The 20,126-nt window shown below is 42.9% G+C and overlaps 1 protein-coding gene across 14 annotated transcripts in view; it reads right to left on the bottom strand.

The window, feature by feature from the left end:
- UNC80 (unc-80 homolog, NALCN channel complex subunit) overlaps window positions 1–20,126 on the bottom strand; it is a 142,345-nt gene that overhangs the window by 56,656 nt on the left and 65,563 nt on the right. For 11 of the 14 annotated variants that reach the window (XR_011141803.1, XM_068947936.1, XM_068947935.1 and 8 more), the window contains exons 26-34: window positions 16,624–16,789; window positions 12,900–13,103; window positions 11,256–11,356; window positions 8,576–8,773; window positions 6,373–6,480; window positions 5,537–5,675; window positions 2,062–2,243; window positions 1,114–1,245; window positions 380–566 (exon numbers count right to left, since the gene is read on the bottom strand). Coding sequence is in view for 13 of the 14 variants with exons in the window: in XM_068947936.1 (XP_068804037.1) it covers window positions 380–566; window positions 1,114–1,245; window positions 2,062–2,243; window positions 5,537–5,675; window positions 6,373–6,480; window positions 8,576–8,773; window positions 11,256–11,356; window positions 12,900–13,103; window positions 16,624–16,789 (1,417 nt within the window). In the remaining variant the exon portion in view is untranslated. The remainder of the gene's footprint in view (window positions 1–379; window positions 567–1,113; window positions 1,246–2,061; window positions 2,244–5,536; window positions 5,676–6,372; window positions 6,481–8,575; window positions 8,774–11,255; window positions 11,357–12,899; window positions 13,104–16,623; window positions 16,790–20,126) is intronic. The other 3 variants (XM_009688661.2, XM_068947939.1, XM_068947938.1) reach the window with 1 other exon arrangement.

Raw genomic sequence — 20,126 nt, forward strand, 5'->3', positions numbered from 1 at the left:
TTGAAATCTGATCTTGCAAGATGCTTGCAGCTTTGAGGTGCAAAGAGCTAGCACTTTCCACTGAATTCAAAGTGGGGGGAGCACCCAGCACCACAGTGAGCACCCAGCAGTTCCAAGTTTTTGTGTTCTTCTTGCTCTGATTATTAATTATATTTGTTCTTATTCATTTGGATTCTTCAACGAATGTCACCTTTATAGAGCTACAAAAATGATTCAGTGCTGGTGCTTCTGCAAGATCTGAAGTGGTGAGCACACCAAAGTATGGACTTCCCTAGCACTAACAATTGCTGCTCCCAGACATCACACCCCTAAGCCATGCTCTATGTTGGTGGCAGGTGCTCTCTTTTCCTAGAAGGGAGTTCCTGGCCCTGCAGCACACCTTCTTCTTCCTGCTCTGAGCTTGGTGTGCAGGTTGGCTCGTAGCAGGCCTCCTGAGTGATAGGGATGGCAGTGATGAGACTGGCTTCCCGGCCCAGGCGTTTCTTTTCTTCCTCCTGCTGCAGGTTCTTCAGGATGTGCTCTGCTCGCTGATGGGAACGTGACACTGCTCTGGCTGAAAATGACTTCTGTCAGGAAGGAAAGAGAAGAAACACAGCTTGAAGTAGTTAGTTAAGACTCGTATATCCTGGGTTTCACACTAGAGTCCTCAGTGACATTCAGCAACCCCATTTCTAAACACAAATGAGGCAAGTGCAAGCTGATCAGAGATTCACCAGAGACTCCTCTTGGAGTTATGTCTGCAACAAGCCTCAGTGCAGTCTTCTCTGAACAGATACCACGTGAACCAGCTCAGAGAAAACTGTGTCTGTCAGGCACTAAGTTCAGTGAACTAATCCTTTGCAGAGGTAACCATTGTGTGCTCCTAAGACCTGAGTAACTGTCTTTCATAGGGCTGTGTTATGTATGCAGTACAGTCTCTTGTTGAACACACTGAAAAGTCGAATTGCCATGTAGAAAATTCTGGGTGCCCTGCACCGACAGTGTACTGATTAAATCCTCCCCAGCTGAGGAAGACAAAAAAATTCAGAGTTTAGACCACCTCTTTTGGCTCAAGCTTTCCTCATGCCCTTACTGGGAAATAAGAATGCTCACTCTCACAACGCCTTTACTTACTGACTGGTCTTCGTTGATAGGATCTTGCACACTCCCACTGCACTGAGGGACCCAGGGGGGGTCAAACATTGGTACAGATGGCATCCCCAGGACGGGGGAAGGCAAAGTGAAGTTTATACTTGGAGGAGGGATCTAAACAAAAACACAGGTGAGTAAAGTGAGGAAGGAGAAAAATAATTTGGGCGGCAAATTTAAGTGCAGAACAGGGACTTCTGTTCCTTCTGCTAGTACTTTGACAAATGAACGTGGAATTGTCCCCACCACACGGTTCAGCAACAAGTCATGGTTTTTTTTTAAACTATAGAGCAGTTTGAGTGGAAAGAGGAAGTTATTTTCTCCACTCAAATGATGGTTTCTCAGTCTCATGCACATGTCCACAGCACCATTCAGCATGAGGTTAAAGAACAGTATGTGATCTGGGATTTATAGAACCTCTATCAAGAGTCATCTGCAAATGAACCATTTACCCGTAACACTGCTCTTATCAAAGAAAATGTAAACCATCTCTGTGAAATGAATTCTACCACTGCTGAGTCAGCCTGAAAAGCACCAACTTGTCAAGCAATAGCTCTTCTGCAATTTGTGAAAGACATTTTGTTACAGCATACCAATATTAATGACTGTACTACTAATTGAACATGAGCAAAAGTACCCAAGACATTAATTAGCTCTGCAAAATTATCCCAACTCTGTATCTCACTACATTTTAAGACCATGTACAACACAGGTTTCTGTCTTTCTCCAATATTCTTCCTGACCTGCATTCCCATTGGACTCTCTCTATTTTACGCAGGAGTTCTACACACCATCTTCCTCTCTCGTGTGGTTTACGTGACTATTTTTTTTCTAATCTGATTTTGAGACAATTTCATGGCAGCAAGTCACAACACATCCTTCCCTCATGGCAAGCTACAAATGGCAACAATGTGTTTCACTTATCTCACCTACCTTAAAGATCTGCTGTGCTCCCTCTTCCATCCGTGGCCAAACTTGATACCTAAACCTCCAGAGTGTGTGAAATTTGAGAATGGCGTTCAGTCTTTGCACTGTCTCTGGGTGATGAAATTCAGACATCAGCATGTCAGAAACAGCCTCCGGCACTTTCACAGCACACAGCAGGAACATGGCAGCTGCAGGGAGAGGACATCTGATCATGTTTTTCCTTATTAATATATTTATTTGGCAGATAAAAATTGCAGCTGTGCAAATCCTGCACACCAAAAAGAAATCTTGACTCCAGAAATGAGACCAGCACTTTACCAGGCCTGGTGAAAGCTGCACTGCTTCATGAAACCAAGTAAGTGAGATTCTATCTTTGGGAGCCACTCAGCATTACATGTGATGCTTGTAAAAGGTTCTGAGAAACCTGCTTTTAAAATAAAACACAGCTTTGTTCTTCTCACTAAAATCTTAGTCATGACTGACATAAATAAGTATCTCTTGGAGTAACAAAACTGTTTGTCTTTCAAGGATTCACTTCTAAAAGTGATTTCTGTAATGATTAATAAAGGTTGACTCAAGAGAAGCTCAACCTTCCCCTCATTGCAGGAGGCAGTGCCCTAATAGAGGACTCACTTGACTATTTTTATGAGGTAAAAACAAAAAGGTTCTTAGCCAGCTGCACACCATGCTGTAATCACAGTCTGCCTCCAAGAGAAAACGGAGCTGCTATGAATTGGGAGAAAAAGGACCAGATCAAGTTGGAAAGTAGCACAACAGAAGCTGAGTTGGCCCATAGTTGTTTCATTTGAACATATGTGAATATACACAGATATAGTCCAACTCCAAATGCACAGAGGCCAATTAATTTAGATGGGTATCTGTGGGGCAGGAACAGGAAACAAAAGCAGGGGGAATAGTGGTGGTGTGGGAGTTGGGGGGGTTCAGAGGCTGCATAACTTTTTTAGTCCGTTAGCTTACTGGAGATAATCTCTGTAAATTATGTAGTTGTTTACCCCTAGTAGAAAGAGGACATTTGTTTGCCTCTACACTTACTCAGAAGGTGCCAGGCATGAGAACCATGCTGATGGGGGTAGTCTGAACATCTACAGAACAAGAAGGCTGCTCTTTCAGTGCTTAGGTTCAGCTTTCCACTCCAAAGGCTCTGAGTTCTGTCCCAAAATCCTGCTCCAAACCTGTAAGGGCCCTCCTGTTTTACCAGCTCAGAGAATTTTCTACCCTTTAGTGTTTTCTGTGCAACTATGTCGAATCTTAGTAGGTCTGATTTAAAAGTGTGAGTCTTGCTGAGAGGCTTCACTACCCAAAAAGAAATACAGCCCTGGAAGGAATCAGTAGATGGTGCTGTTGGACACTAAAACACAGCAGGGCTTTTTATCCTGGCAGGTACAGCACCATCGCTAGTTTTCAGGCTTTCTTCTTGATGAATGCAACTTAAGTTGGGGCTGAAATCACTCTTGCAACTAAAAGGCTACTCCAGACTGTTAAGTGGTTTTTAATGCTCCCTTCACAGGAAGAGGAGAAGGAGGAAGATGTATCCCATAGTCAGCTAGAGTTCCTCAGGGAGAATGGTAAAGCTCTATTCCCTTCCCTGTGAGCTACAGTAAATTTTGGATAAGGGAGAAGAGTAGCAGCCAAAATCATTCCCCCTAAAAGGGCCTTGAAGGGGGGAAAGGAGTGGAGTTTAAGGCAGCTTGTTTCCCCTCTTTATTTTGCTCCTCTCTCCCTTTCAGCACGTCTGGCCTGGGAAAGGCAAAGGTGAAGGGGAGGGCACAGGAGAACTGTGAGCTGAAGGAGTGCCCTGGTGGAGCAGATGGGAAGCAGAACAGACGAAGATGAGATGCAGAGCAAAATAATGGACTTGAGGCAGAATTCTTTGCCATGAGGGGAAAATGAAAGACTGGTAACCTAGACTGGAGTGCGAAGAAAAGGAAAGAGATGTCAGAGGAGCATTTTGAAGCTCCTGTACTCTCAGCAGCTTTTGATAAAAATACCTGTAATTTAGTCTCCCCTGTAAAAACTCCTGTGGTGACTCCCTTAGATGCACAAATCTGGGAAAGATGGCAGTCCTTAAGCCACTTGTTTGGGTGCAGGTGTACAGAAAGGCAGCCTTCCAAAATCTCAGGAGAATGGCTAACAAACTTGCTCTACTGCTTAAATTTGTATTTTATTTAATTTTTTGTAATTTGTTGTAATTTGTGTTTTGTGTGTGTGACACAGTCATGATTTATAGGGGCCTGGCTCATGATTTCTGAACACTTGTCATCAGCACACACTGGCTTTGTGTTTAGAAGACAGGACCCTAAGACTAGAAGGGGCCTCCTGAGTCGCATCCAATCCCTTTCACAAACTCTAAAACCTGAGTATATTTGCTGTTCCAGATGCTCTCTTTACTGGTGGTTAGAAGCCTTCTGTTTTCCAGCTCAAAGAAGTCACAGAGAGTTCACAACTATCTTTATGTCACCATGGCTTAAATAATTCTTCCTCCTTGTCTGGAGTCTGTTCCTTCCTGCTCTGCTGCATTTACGAAGTGTAACAGTACCCCTCTCATCCTTCACCTGAATCAATTAAATAAATATTCTCACCAATATCCCCTCTCATCCTTCATCTGAATCAATTAAATAAATATTCTCCTCATACAGGTTCTTCGTTTTGCCTCCTGACCTAAAGGTCTCTCACTGCACTGGTCCCATTCAAATGTCTCCTTCTTTAATCACAAGAATTGTGCATGGCTGTACTGTGTTCCAGGTAATTGTATCATGTGTTGCACAACAGTATTAATACTTCATATCTCTATTGAAATCCATCTTCTGATACATCCTGACTACATTCGTTGTTTCCATAGCTGAATTACACTTGGTAACTCACAGTCATCCTCTGGCCAACTGATACACCTCTCTCTTAAAGATACCTCCCAGCTACGTCTCATCAGCAAATATCATCTGCGCAATTTAGTACCAAGTGAAAATGCAAACTAAAGATAAACACCAAGATTGTTCACTGAGCAATGCTGCTGTCTGCTTGCAACATGAGAATTTTTCTTTCGGCACAGTAGAGGAACTGTGACAGCTCCACTCTCACCCCCTTTCTCGGTTTCTGTATCAATCCTCAGCTGGTACTAACAATTTCCAGGAAGCAAAATACCAAATGCAATAAATTCTGTGGACAGATTAGATCACTGTTTTTCTTCTGCCTATAAAGTAAAACACAAATACCAGTTTTGCTTATTCTCTAATCATCCACTGCAATCACAGCTTGACAGATTGTCTTCCTGATCCTTCTGATCACCTGTTTTGTACAGAGCACAAAAATATACGCAGGTCTTTCACAACTTACATAGCCTCCCTAAAAACCTTAGTGTCATTAAGACTTCCTCCACTACAAAGCAGACTTGCAAAGCCCTGTGATCTGCTGTGAGTTAGTTGAGCAGCAGGGATAGCCACACTAACTCATTTCATTCCCTTACCTGCTGCTCCAGCCATGTGTTCATCCACACTGAGCAGGAGTTCCCATGCTGCGGGCTGGATGTCCCCATACATCTCTTCTGTGAGGATAGGAGCTGCCTTGATTAGCAGTGACAAAGGCGCAGGGGAGAGGCTCATTACCTGCAAAAAACAAAGCCATGCCTCAGAACTGAGCTGTGCAAACTATATACGCTTAGTAATTTTACCCTGGTTTTGGACTGCAGATTATCCACTACTTACAACCTCTGATGTCAGTCATTTCAGTTAATGCTCCATAGAAGAATGTTGCTTTCAAACTACGCTGGAACACAAGGGTTTGCAAGCTACTCCCTCAAGTCTGTTGCTAGTCTCTCATGTCATCAAAATGTTCATAAAAAGGACAAAAAGAAAGCAAAACTCTTCCAAGGTGGTGCACAAACACTGATACATATCCAAGAAAGTCTCACTGACTGCCAGGAACAGTCCTGTAAACAGCCCTGTGTTTCTTTAGGAACACTGAGCAAGAAAGGACAAAGATAACTATTGCATCTTGCTGTAAACTGACAGCTTACATTTAAATATATTTGTGGATTTTTATTTTTTATTTTTGTAAGCCCTAGTATTTGATGCACATTTGCCTATGGGAAGCCAGAAACAGTGATTACCATTTAACAGAGCTGTGTGTTTAAAGGCTTCTTTGACCAGGGTCACCTTAAGAGGCTTAAATTTAGCATTACTCAGCTGGGGGAAACATGTAGGGCTGAACTGATAAGCAGGAATGCTAGCTCTTTCCTTCACACAGGCTCAGAGCTGACATCTATGTTTCAATCTCCCAGCAAGCATACGGCCTAGTCAATACCTGATGCCTGATGTATTTTAACATTCCAGAGTCCTTCTTCCCTTCCAAGTTGATATCGATCACTCTCTTTTTCAGAGAGGGAGTTCTCAAGCATGACTTGTCTGAGCACTAGGAAAAAAAAAAAAAAAAAAAAAAAGAGTTCAGATTTAGGTTACCCAGAATTTGGAAAGGGAGGAAACAGTGTACAAGAGGAATTTCCACAGACTCGAAGCTACTAGTAGCAGAGGTGTAGCATAAAGCCTTCTCTTGCAACAGGCCTAGCACCACAGTGAGGTATCTCACCAATTTTACTTTTTTTTAATATTGCTTTTCCCAATAAAAGACTAGGGCAGAGGCCAATAAACCAAATGAAGAATGTGAATGTGCATTGTGTAATCTTCAGAGATGGCACAGATATGCATTTTAGGAGAACAGTGCAGTTAGGGTTACAGAGTCCACAGCTTCCTTCTCAAAAACCACTGAATCAAGATGTTTGCTGTGTACAACACTGATTTGTCTCAGCTACATTTTTCCTCTCTTCTTTCTCAGAAAACATAGGTGACAATACCTTTCAGGAACTGAGCTTATGCCTGCCAGAGAGAGCAGATCCAAACAGACTGCCATCCATTGAATTGACAGTGACAAGTCCTGCTTGTGTTCATTATCCACAGTACCAGGGATTTTTTCCTCGTGTTCTAGGTTGCCATAGGTTCTTCCCCTCAAGCTGACAGCTTGCTATTTAACACCAGGTCTCTGCGATCAGGAGATTCACAAAACCCAAGGGTGCACACAACCACTTCTGCATACTGCAGCTACCTCCAGCCTTCCATACTGCAAACTGTAAGAGTAAAAATGAGGTTCCTCTGGAACCCACATAAGTGTGAAAATGGTGCCCAGGTAGCCAGAGAATGACAGCATTTGAAGAACAAAGAAACATGAGGAACACAGGGAAAAAATCTACGGTTAGATGTTATCAATTTCTCCTCTACAGTGAGGTTTGCACAAACATAGAACATGTGTTTGTAGGAAACTTTATTGCCTCCTGACTTCTTTTTTTCCTGGTTGTTTGACAGCCTTGATGGTTTGATGGATCATGAAACACGCATCACTTCGCTTTGCAATTCAGAGCTGGTGATGAAACAGCATGCAAGAATGCACACTATTCTTTTGCTGCCTTTCATGAACACTGCCAGCTGCTCTTCTCAAGCCTGCCTTCTGCAGGGCAAACGCCTGCCTCTTTTCCTAAAAATCCAGAGTGATACATTGCTTTTCCGTGCCAGAGGAACTATATGGCAAATGCTGTTTCCAGGAAGCAAAGTCATTACCTGTTGTTTTATCTGCTCTATACTTTGTTCCATATAAACATTCTTCAATTTTCTAACTTGACAGGAAACAAACAATCTACTGGCTGATGAAGAAACATTATGAACCTGTCTCGTACTCCTTCATCTTCCACTTCTAGAGATGATAGACTCTTTACCCAACTGAAATCTTGAAGAGGGTCTCACAAACATTTTTCCTTCAGTGTTATTGCTAAATATTTGAATGACTCCACCATGATAAGCATTCAGAATAACTGTAGCCTGTCTGCTGGGATCAGGAATACAGAAGTATTAACCAGCAGTTGTCATGATCAGCTTGCTATCTCTTTATTTGCTTTATTGAAAGCAGAAAAGTATTTCCACCGAAGTTAAAGGGACCACTCATATGGCTAAAAAGGTATAATCTTGTCCGAATATCTCCCGGAACTAGTTACTAAAAGTGTGTCACTAAAGAGAGCGCACCATTAAAACAGCAGCTATCGTATGTAATTCTTAGAACAGATCTGGGAGCTGACACCTAAAAGAAAGAAATTATGCAAAAGTTTACAAAAAGTTCAAGAATAATTTTATTAATGGACAAGAAAGAACACAGGAAGAAAGAGACTAGACTCTAGGGGCTGATAAGTAGAGGCCATAAAAGAACATTAAAACTAAGGTCAGGCTTTAGGCTTTTAAATGTCCTTATCAGTACCCAAGATTATTCTAAATCAATACAGATTACATTCCTTCCGTAATACTAAATGACTTAATAGTTTCTTACAGCAGAGCTGCATTTGTGAAGTACTGTGTTCCATTTGCCATGAAAGAACCCTGCTTGGGTACATTACTCAGTCCTTGACGGTAATTATGCCCTGCCTGGACAAAAACCAAAACATTCTGGGTTTTTTTTCCCATCTACTCACCTCCTTTTGCTTTTTGCCTCTTGCGACACTGTTCAACGTGCTGTTTTCTCGGAGAGAGTCCACTGTGTCTCCATACAGGAGTTTGATGGCCCGGACAAGGCGAGCACAGGACCGGCTGTGATGGAGGTAGCAGTGGGGGTGACAGTAGTCGATGTGGGTACATATGAAACTTTGCTGGTTGCACAACAGGATCATAACCTTGAAAGGAAAAAAAAAAAACCCCAAAAAAGGAGAGTTACCTACAGAAATGGGAGTTAGCAAAAACTACGCAGGGTAGCCAGTGACAGGGACAGTCAAGCTAACTTTTCCACAGCTTAGCTGGGAAGGCATGGAGCTCAACATGGCTTTTTGAAAAGGTGTGGGTGGCTGTCCTGAGCTCCGTACTTGCAAGCAGTTTACAAACGTGCTAGGCTTTGCTAAAGAAACATCAATGCTAACAAAGCAGTCAGAGCTGCTGTAGATTTGTATGGTCGGCTGACGGCAAGACTAAGGCTGTGGGAAACAGTATTCCCTCAGTTTGCAGAAAAGCTGTTGTATCCCCAGCTCTGAGACAATGGCTTAGACTGGAAATTGTCAGCTCCTCAATCATCATTAGCAAGTAGCAAACCCAACCAGGTTCTGGAGTTAGCTTGCTCTACTGAAAGGGAATAGAAATATCCTGATGTACTCACAAGTAGGAATAAGCTGTGCCACTTGTCATGTGTATGCTTCCTTTATTGTGCTTGGGTAGACCATCCACCCTAGCTTCATGTTAGCTGGCTCAGTTACTACTTCTAGAAGTGCTGTCACATGGCAGCAGTGTGCTGCAAAATCCATCTAAGAAATGAGTAAATATTTGGGCATTTATCTATTCTGAGCCCTGCTTTGCTGCAGATACACTGCTATTACCCCCAAAATAAATAATTAAGAGCAACCTTGGGTAGATCCACACTTCAGTGACTGCCTTCTGGATGTAACTCAAAAGGTTCCCTCCTAGAGGAGTAGAGCTCAGGCCAGCAGCTGTTGGTACACAGGTCTTTGTGTAACCCACAAACCCAGCCGCATTGTAGCACTCTGAAGAAAACACAAAGGCACTCTCAAGCTGTTACCTCAGCCATAACTGGCCTTTTCGAACTCTCCTCTTCATCTCACAGATTAGTGGGGAAATACTAGAACCACCAGAAAGAGACTATTCCACCTTTTCCATGCATTTGTTGTCTGTGCAGCTGCGATCTATCTGCTCCCTCAAGTAAGGCAGCCACATCACTGCCAACCCTCACATATTCAGGATGCCAAAAAATCATAAGCTTAATTTAAAACAAATCTGAGCAGCATATACGGGATTCTTGTCCTTGCCTGCCCACTCTGGGCCTCACATTACTTGGGGGTTCTTCAGGAATAATGCAAGCCACCAGTGCTGCAGCACACCAGTGTGCAAATGATGTATACCTGATCAGCACTGCATAGCCTGTGCCCAGTCTCTGCTGGACACTTGCTATAAGCACTGCCACAGAGCGAGGACACCAGGCTCAGGGCTGCTGTGAAGGACAGACAGGAAATGCTGGTGCATGTGGAGAAGCAACTGGAGCCAGTGACCCTTTTGAGTAGTTTGTTAACGGCCATTAAATACAACAGGCTTTTGTTTTGCTGCAGTTTTAGTTACCGTCCACCCACACTTTCTTTCCAATGAGCAAAAAGAGAAAATTCTCATGCAATGTTGGTACTTGCGTGGCATTAACTGGAGCGGGTGATTTTTCAAATCTTCCTTTCTCCTATGCAGGCTAATCACACGCAAAATGAGAGAAATAGCTCAAGTTTCCTCCAGTTTATGCCTCATTTTTATGAGTCCATATATCCTCCCACACCAAGCAAAAGCATCATGTCCTGTCTTAAATGCTAGGGAGAGAAATGTGTTCATCCTCAAGCAAGTCATCTCCTAGTATGCACTCATGTCTGTATGCTAGGTCTAGCACACTGGCATTTTCAAAAAAGGTGTTATCATTGCCAGCAATGTTAGAGAAGTGACATAAAAGTGGAGTAATCCAGGGGCTGAGGAACTAGCTTGTGACACATGAAGTTCAAGTTCCCTGGCCTGCCTCAAAATCCTTGCATGACTGAGGGCAAATCACTTAGGACTTCGATTCTCACAACACAGCCTGAGGGCTTATCTGCAGCCCACCAGGACAACTGTCCAGTTCAAGGGGTCAACTCTTGCCCATTTTCCTTCTTGTGGCTTCTCTTGAGGAGCAGGAGATGAACTAAATGAATTGACCAGTCACAGTCACTATCTTGATGGGAGCCCTCTGTTGCCCTCCCCCCACCGTGTGATGAGCACATATCAGATTAGACGCCCGTAAAGAGGTGATCGGACACCTTCTCCCAAAAGAGACAGCTATCAAGAGCAGCTTCTGCCATCCCAGTATTGGATTCAGTCTGTTCTTGTCCACTTCCCCTGGAAATGTGGCAGCTGAGAGCAGGCTGCACAAAATACTTGGGGGAAAGAGGAAGGTACTGATTCATTCTTGGCCGCCTTCTTTCCCAAAGGCAACTCAGGAGTCAAAAGGAACTGCTGGGAGGCGTCAGTTCTCGTACGCATGTGCTACACTGAGAAAGCAGAGATTCTGACCAGGTTATTGCCAGCACAAAGGTCTTCCTACTAAAAACACTAGCCTCGAGAACACTGCTACTGACCCATACTTACATGCAGCCACGACATGTTCCGATGATAGTTCTCCTCCGTGCCTGTGTTGCTCAGCACCTCGGGCTCAATGCTAGGTTCACTTGCGCTCCAAGGGCTCCCTTCTTCAAAAGAAAAATACCCAAAAGGTGTTTGCTTTTATTGCTCCCTATGCGCTTAAAGCCTAGGGACAGCACTTGTAAGCCAGGCCAGCCTTGTGGAAACAGATTAGAGTACACAGAATATGCCACACTGGAAAGACTGCTTTTGGACACCCCTCACCAATCTTTGTTTTGTGCCGGCTTGACAATTACAAGAACCTCTCATACGCGGCTCACAGGCCATCTTGTCAGTAGCAAACACTGATCCCTCCCCACTGTTTTCTTTAACGGAAGGGAAGACGGTAAAATAAAATCAACAAGAAACAAATTCTTTGCACCATTCAGATGCTGCAAATGGTTGGTTTAGTGATCTGCATTGACTGGGCTCTGTGGTTAAAATGTCAACAAAAATCCAACCAGAAGTGGCATCCAACTGGAAATGCCAATGGGCAAACTCACCGTTAAGTGCCCGCAGAAACTGCTAACGACACGGGGATGAAAGGGGAAAAAAATCCTGATTCTAGCATACTAATGCTAAAGAATTTAGGCAAGGGACAGATTCCTCTGGGAACTGCACTGATCCCTATGTTTCCTGCAGCCGTTTCATCACCTACGGGCTTGCTGTAATACTAACACTAACGCTGTTAAGGGATGGCTGGGTTACTAACTCTGGTTAGTCCTTTCTTTCTCTCCTTCAAGTGAACTGCGACTTGTTAAAGTCTACAGAACAGGCAATCCCACTCTCTACGTTTACCTACTGAAGTACCTTTTGGGTAACATAAAAATGACCATTAGGCTTGGGAGGTTATTGCAGCGGCCAAAGAATCCAAACTTTAGTTTTTGCTTAGCACCTCTAGCAGAGGGAGCCCTTTTATTTCAACTGCGATGGAGATTTTTTTTGACGAGACATACATTGGATTTCCAGAAGATAAATATATGGGGTTTCATCTTTCGAAGATTAAGGAAAATATCTTTATAATGTAAAAATGTATGTCTATGCCAATATGTAGAAATATAGTATGCAATATGTAAATAAATGTTGCATTCTACATATAGGAATATATACATCTTATACGTCATATGACATGCCTATGACATCATATGCTACACAGAATATGAAGTGCATGTCTGTACATATATATATCCTATCTGTGAATATGGACAATGAAATATCATAGGTGCATATGACCTGACATATTCATTATATCACATGATTTAGGAGTATGTGTGTGCATATACATATATACACACACGCACGTGCACCCCTAAAGACCGCATGCGTTTGGCTGGCAGACACCAGCATTCCAAGAGTTCATGCTCTAACACGGAGCTCTGAATTGACAGCCTGTGCATGGAGCCAATTCTGCACCCAGGGCGCCGGCAGCAGGATTTGAACTTTGTTCCTCCCAGGTCCTAGCTCAGGCAGTCCATGAAGAGGACTTCAGGTTTTTCCTAGCCTGCTGGGGGCGGGGGGGTCTCTTGTCATTTCTAGCTCTGCTGCAATCACATCAAGAGTTTAGATCCTGCCTACTCATCCCCTCCCTTTTCACCCACTCGTCTAAGTTACCTATATCAGTGACAGTGTCCCTGCTGTGGGACAGCTGCAGCTCCTCATTCTCAGACTCTGAGTCCTGCCGTGATAACTTGGTGCTCTTTAGGCTGCCGGCCCGGCGAATGCTGGACAGGGAACCCCCCTTCTTCACCCGGAAACTGCGGGTTCCTTTAATCTGGAGCAAGCGGGAGCCTCCTATCCTGATCTTCCTGCTGGGAACTGTATTAAAAGAATAAAAGAGGACTTTTTTCCCCTTAATTTTTCCCCATTAAAAATATATATATATATATCCTGGCCCTCCCTTCCCTCCCAACCCTTTGCTGCCAGCCTGTATTGCAGCGCCTTTTCTTCTACCAGAGGCTCCCTCCAAAGCCACCGCCAATGCAGCTCTGTCAATCAGCCAGTAAAGATGCTGTAGAGAAACGTGTTCAGAACCTCCTTTCCCGGAGACCTGGTACCTCACCTCTGGCCTTGTCTGTATTTGGAATTAGCCCTGGTTTGACCACCAGCAAGTAGAGTCAGCTGCTCTAACAGAAACCCGAAACGCAGACAAGGAAAACCTACGATTCACACCAGTTTGAATCAACTGCTGCCAGGAAACAGAGTCTACCCAATGGGTGCAAATTGCAGTTTTCTTTGCCAGCTCCTGGGGTTTACATTAGTGCAGAATCACCTCTTGCTAGGGATAGACGGCTGAATCCCAAGAATGAACAAGGCATCATGGACAAACCTATTCTCCTGTGGGCCTGGGTTCTGTAAACACCACTGAGCTCTGCAGTAGGATCAACTATTTATTCACACAGCACGTGTAACTGCAGAAGGGTAGTCTGCTTCAGGAGGTTAGCACACAGGACTTCTTTGAAGTAAGATTTGCATAAATCCGTGTCTCTGCATGTTACTCTTCATCATTAGAATGCTTTAGAGGAAGCAGGAGCACGTAGATCCTCTCCTTCAGACAAATCAGCAGCTTTCAGGCATTAACAACATCCATTGACACTCTGCATTTTTGATGAGCACAAACATGAAATGGTTCAATGTTCAAAGCACCAACCGTTTGCAATTTCATTCTCCTCTTAGTTCAAAGGCAGTACATGGCAGTATGTCAGTCCAAATGTTGCAACACTCAGTCATTGTACTGCAGATCTAATCACGCAAGGCCATGTGTGATCAATACCTTTCGGTGTGTGGTTGAGAATAAACAGGATACAGCTTTTTAGATAAAATGGGTAAGCTATATTTTTCAAAAGAATTGCGTTCTGACGTAAGGAAAAAAAAAAAAAAAATCAAACATGCCCTGACTCCTGAGAAGCCCTCCCTTCCTGTAGAACCCAACTCCCACTCCCATTTCTGGTGACTAATGGCCTGGCCAAAGACAGCTGGATAGGTTTTGAGAGCTACTCCTCAGTGCTCACGAATCAGCTGGGCAAACCACTATCAAGCAACTGGAGAATCTCCCTCCAAGTCACCAAGCTGAGTCCCTTAGCAATCACTACTGGTTGAATTTGGTTCAGTTCAAGCTCAGTACAGTTGCTCAGTTCCCCCAAACACCAAACTATTTTAGCACTTTAGCACTACATTTCACAAAGTTTGCAGAATCCCATTATAATATCCAAATAGTACACACGATCCTCTGAGTGCCTGCAGCTACCTAGCTTAATTGTCTGTAATTTGGACCTACCTGGCGCAGATTCTAGACAGAAAAACCGTAGCTTTGGGATAGCTGTTAAGCCACACCTGGGGTGAGCAACGGGAGCAAAGTTTTTAACACTCAGAAAGAAATGAAAGGAAATAGATTAGTACTTATCAAAGAGGTTGAGATTAAGAGACCTATCACTGCAGGTGAGAAAAATTTAGTTACAGTCACACAACAACATTTTCTTATCTCAACAAGTGTAGATTACAAAAGATGCCTCTGCATCTGTTATGCTTGGCCCAAGTAGATCCCCAGAAGAATACGCTGTGGCCAGAGAAAAGAACATTATTATTATTTTGAAATATAGTATCATTTTACATTTATTTAGCTTCCAAAATAGTGCATAATCATTTCTGTTAATGTATCTTAGGATTCAAAATTCCTACCATAGTCCCTTATCCCACCTATGAAACATATTAAAGAGGCAGCTTTAGTAAAGGAAAACTATGTGACAGCCTAGGGAAAAGAGAGAAGGGGGAAAAGACCCACATGAAACTGTAGGTAAAATGTAGTCAAGCTGAGACAGGGATGCAGAAAGTTAACACTGCCATCTTCACAAAAAGAGCTTAATTCTGGATAACGTTAGTAGCACCGTAACATGTGGAGCCAAACCTAAGTGAACGCTGTCTCTAAGGAAAATGGGATAGCTAGAGGCGTGCCACCACCGTTTTCCAGCTCGACCATGTGCTTGCAGGCATTCTCCCATTCAGACAATATTCCAGTGGGTGGGACTGCTGCTTGACAGGCTGAGAAGTGGTTTCGAGTAATTGCTGTAACGACCTTAAAGAAAAAAACTTTTCCTCATCTAAGTAGTTAGTGACGTCTTATCCCATTGATCTTATTGTCAGACATAACGACGTGTATTTCTCTGGGCTATCAATACGCCAAGGGCACAAAGACCTAGGCTGAGCATGATTTTATGCAACTGACCTCTCTTAGGTGGATAGCTAGCTGTCTTCACAGAAGAAACTATCCCATCCCACACACAGTTTTGGAGGCAGTTTTACACCACAGGAGTGTTGGAAACATGTCTAACATTTTCTCTAGTAACTGTGGTAGGATCACAGCTGAAGACGACACAGGCTTTATCCAAAGCCCTTTGATGTCAGTAAAAGCTCCTCTGCATCATTAATACACTTTATAATTCCTAGAGGATAACCAGCCACAGGCTCCATCCTTCTCAAACAACCATCAAAGCACTTATCCTTTTCAAACAATCATCAAAATCAGCATTCAAACATCTGCACTTTTATGCAGCTATTAAGAGACAGAATTTAAACAGTTCATCTAGAAAACTCATTAGAGGGAGAATCATTTACGGATAACTGTCTGGCAGTTCAGCCTCTAATTGCAAATATTAACGATGACTGTATATTGTATTGCAACACTTGTACCACCAGTATGTGAGTTTTGCATGAGATGGCTTAAAATGGAAACAATCTGCTGTTCTCAGCAAACACAGTGAGCTTGAGGTTTGCTTCTACAGTATACAGTATGTCGGTAACATTAATCTGCTAGCTGTCAAAAGCCACATAGGTCTGTGTTTTTTATGTGGTAGCAAAGAATTCAAGAGATCAAATAATCAACCACTAATTTTGTAAGAGGCCATGACTTCCAAACTGGTAGAGATTTTCACCGAAAGATTCCAATTTTCTCTCCTATCTGTAGTTTTCCCCGAATGAAGAATTATAATCAGAATAAAAAACAAATAAAAACTCCTCTGGTTTATTTTTGAAGTGAATCAAATAGCAATGCTTGTAACAGCATTTCACTGAGAAAGTTTCAAATAAGGCACCTTCCTTTTTAGAAATATTGCAAGGCTTTCATTTGTTTTCAGTCATAGCAGTGGTTTGATAAAACGCAAAGTCTTTGCTTCTCACATTTACTATCTTGAACCCCGAAGGCCAGAAGCATCTCAGAAATTATTAAAAGCCACGTGACTCCATGGCTGCCTGCTTTTTAACACAGTTTATGCAAATGAAAACATAAAATCAAGCGCCACTTCACAAGCCCTGGGAATACAAAAGCCGCTTTGTGCAGACAAACCTTTTTTCTCCTCAAAGCCAGCCTCGGATTTGAGGGTGTGGCTGCTGCTATGCAGGGAATCCTTTGAATCTTCATTTTCATCCAGAACCCCAGCAAAGCTGATCTTTCTTTCATACCTGTGCCGGTCCATCTCAGGGTCCAGACGCAGCCTGCAGCTCTCCAGATCCTGTGGCAGTATGCAGATCACACAGACATGCTAACAGTACGAGCCCCCATCCTTTTCCCTTCAACCACAGACTTTCACCTTCAGGAAGAACTGCCTCATATGGGATTTTATTTCTGTAATATGCTTCTCCATCTACCCTGATGCTTTCCAATTCAAGTACTTTTTGGGTTTGCAGCATGCTCAGCCACGCTGTAAACACAGTTAGGATGGAAGAGTTAATAGGCGTCAGTAACTGGACTCACATACATTCCTGGTTAACACCGCTGAGTGAATTGGTACCCTGTCTGCAGGCCCATAAGGGGAAAAAAAATAAATGGTGCCTAACGGGCAGCTGGCAGTAAGAGGCAGCTGTTGCTCAAGGTGTTTGGTGGAAGATTAGATCTGGGAAGGACTAAGCTCTCCACTCCAAAAGCTTCCCTGTGGTTGGTTAGGGCATACACTGCAACTGGATTCATTAGGTGCAGAAAAACTGAGACAAAGCTAGCTGATAATGTGACATCCATGACAGCACGGCCCAGAGCGAGCTTCTTGGGTGCAAATCAGACTGGAAGGACACAGTGGGAAACAGGGAACAAGAAAAGTGTTGGCTGCATTTCAGTTCTGGGAAATGGGATTCTGGGATTTTGGGGAAAAAATAAACTATCCCAACAGACAGAAACTAGTTTGTACTATCGTTTTCTCCTATTAACAGAAATGGCACTAATGGTGCCACATACTGGCTTTCAATTTGGGCCAAAAAAGTGAAAGTCTCAAGGTACCGCAATCTACGGATTATCATCTGTTTTCTCTAACCACAGATAGAAAAAATGAAGGCTAGACTGTAAGCTCTCACACTGGCAAATGCAGTTAAAACGCTATTCTCTTTAAGAGGCCTTTTGAACCTTTTGATTGGTGACAGTCAGCTTTGAGACCTCCTTCCTGAAATATAAGATAGCACAAAGCTACTTGCTGTAAATAACAGAGGAGGGGGTTGGTGAACACAAATAGTAAAATGACTGAAATGATCCAAAATAGTTATTTTGGATAAAATACTGCAGGCTCAAGAAATCTCATACTGGAATTTGCACACAAAACTCCTACAGAAGTTACTGGGAGCTACTCGGATAGCGACTAAGTTCGTTATTCTAACAGCTGCTTTGAAAAAAATAAGTTTTCTCAATCATACATTGTAGACCGAACTGTGCTGAAACGGGCACTAGTGCATCTGATGCCAACTGAAGGCCCCAAATCATTTGTAGTCAGCTTTGCATCTCCAAAAAAAATTATCCCAAACGGCCTGTTAGAAGAGCTAACAGCTGATGGGAACAAGGGAAATATTTTGACTTTGCTCAACAACCAAACCTGCGATATAAAAAAGTGCCTAAAAATAATGGTTGACAGTCTCCTTGGCATTGAAAATTTCTGTGCAAATAGCTTAAAACGTATCTAACAAACAGTTTAGGATGTGAAATAAATGTTAAAGCAGTTCAGGATAAAAGTCTGTCATCAAACCTGACCAAGTTATAGCAACTTCATAAGTTAGCACTCATAAACTAAGCCAGCAGAGCAGTAGAGGTATACTCCTAGGGTAGGGATCCCCGTGCTGGAGTTGGTTTAAATGCAGTACTCCTCCCAGCTGTTTGTCAGCATGCGCTCACTGGAAATTACTGCCCCACAAATTAACTGATAGAATGAAATACATCTCCTCAGCACACAGTTAGCTGGGCTCTATCTTTCTTCAGCAACTGCTTAAGCTAAAATGAATAACTTTGTACCATAGCAAATGACAAGTTACAGGCATCTGGCTCTACTGTGGGAGCAGCAGGCTCCAAGAGAATGTATTCATCAGGTCAAGCCACTTGGAAAGAGAGCTCGTATCTGTTCCACCAGCTTCAGTAAAAGGCTTTGCCTGGAGTTTCAGCCAGGACTGTTTATCTCACTAAAGCAGAGGTATGGAGCTGCTCATGCCCTCAGCTGGGCAAGCCTGGAATGGACTAAACTGTGTGTATTTAAAATGGCTGACCACAGCTAGCTCAGTTACAAATGCATCAGTTCTCCCTCCGCTGCTTATAAGTTTATGTTCATATCTGTGGAACAGGAAAAAGTTCAGGTATGACTCAGGACCAACTTCCCTGTCAGGTATGCCTGCAAACAGCAACAGAAGTGAGAGCTGCTCTACTGGAATTTTAACTTCACTGTCTGTAACATTATGTACCTGGTTCTCTTTGAAAGAGGAAGCAAGTAACCCAGCTTTTTCTTATACGGAGAGACTCTCATCAGTCCATAAATACAGAAACTTCACTTTTCAATCTGGAGTCTTGTTAGCTCTTTTTTGCATCTTTGCATTAAGTCAAAAGAAGCACTCTTTGGTCATTTTCTCTGATGGGCTCTTACATAATATGATCTTAAGGTTTCTTCTGCCTACACGCCACAAAATAATTCCTCCTCCTTCTCTCCCAGACATGAGTCTGAAAAGCTATTAATCAGCTGCATTGCTTTCTGGCACAAATTCCTATTGACTCTAATTACCCAACACATTCTTAGCTCCAAGCCTAAATACATTAGTGAGATGAATTCTAAACCCTGCTATTATCCTGCTTTTGGAGACAGTCATTTATTACGCGGTGAAAATATCAACAAAGTGTTCGTGAAGACTCCTTCTGAGTTTCTCCTTGTTTTTTAAAATTGTCCTTCTTGCACACCTCGGGACTGAGTCACTTTATCACAGGTCTAGTCCAGACTTTGGAAACCAATTTCAGACCCTAACTGCAACAATACCCAGTCATCAGCCTGTCAAGCACAATTTTCATCAGTAAGGTTTGATCTAAATCCCTAATTAACAAAAATCAGAATGGTGGGGCTAAATCTTCCTGCAGGTTCACATGGAAAATCAATTTCTCATTCTTTCTTTGCAATTTTTTAGTCTGATTTCTGAAAGAAATGAAGCTTAAAAGATCATATCGATTGTCTGGCATACAATCCTCATCTCATTCCATTCTCCTTATCACCTCTGAAGCTGCTGGCCACTTTCAACCCAGTTTGATAAAACATAACTGAGCATCTGTGCCTTTTGTGAAACAATAGGCTGAAGGCAGTGTTAAAACACCTCAATAGACATAAGAAAATCTGTACAAGAATGAACCGTAGGAAGTCAGGTTTCCTGAGTGCTGCTACTCACAAAATTAGTTGTCACTTAACCAGTTATTTAGCTCATTACTCATGCCAGGAATCGCCTGTGCCTCTCTCAGTCTCATGGATGCCTATTTCTTTCCTTGTTCTCTTTGCCTTTGTTTCTTTCCTTGCTTCTCCCAGTCCCTTCAAGTCTCTTGTCTAACCCAGGCCCAAACTGCAAGCTCTG

The sequence above is a fragment of the Struthio camelus genome, chromosome 6 (assembly GCF_040807025.1).
Source record: "Struthio camelus isolate bStrCam1 chromosome 6, bStrCam1.hap1, whole genome shotgun sequence".
NCBI lineage: Eukaryota > Metazoa > Chordata > Aves > Struthioniformes > Struthionidae > Struthio > Struthio camelus.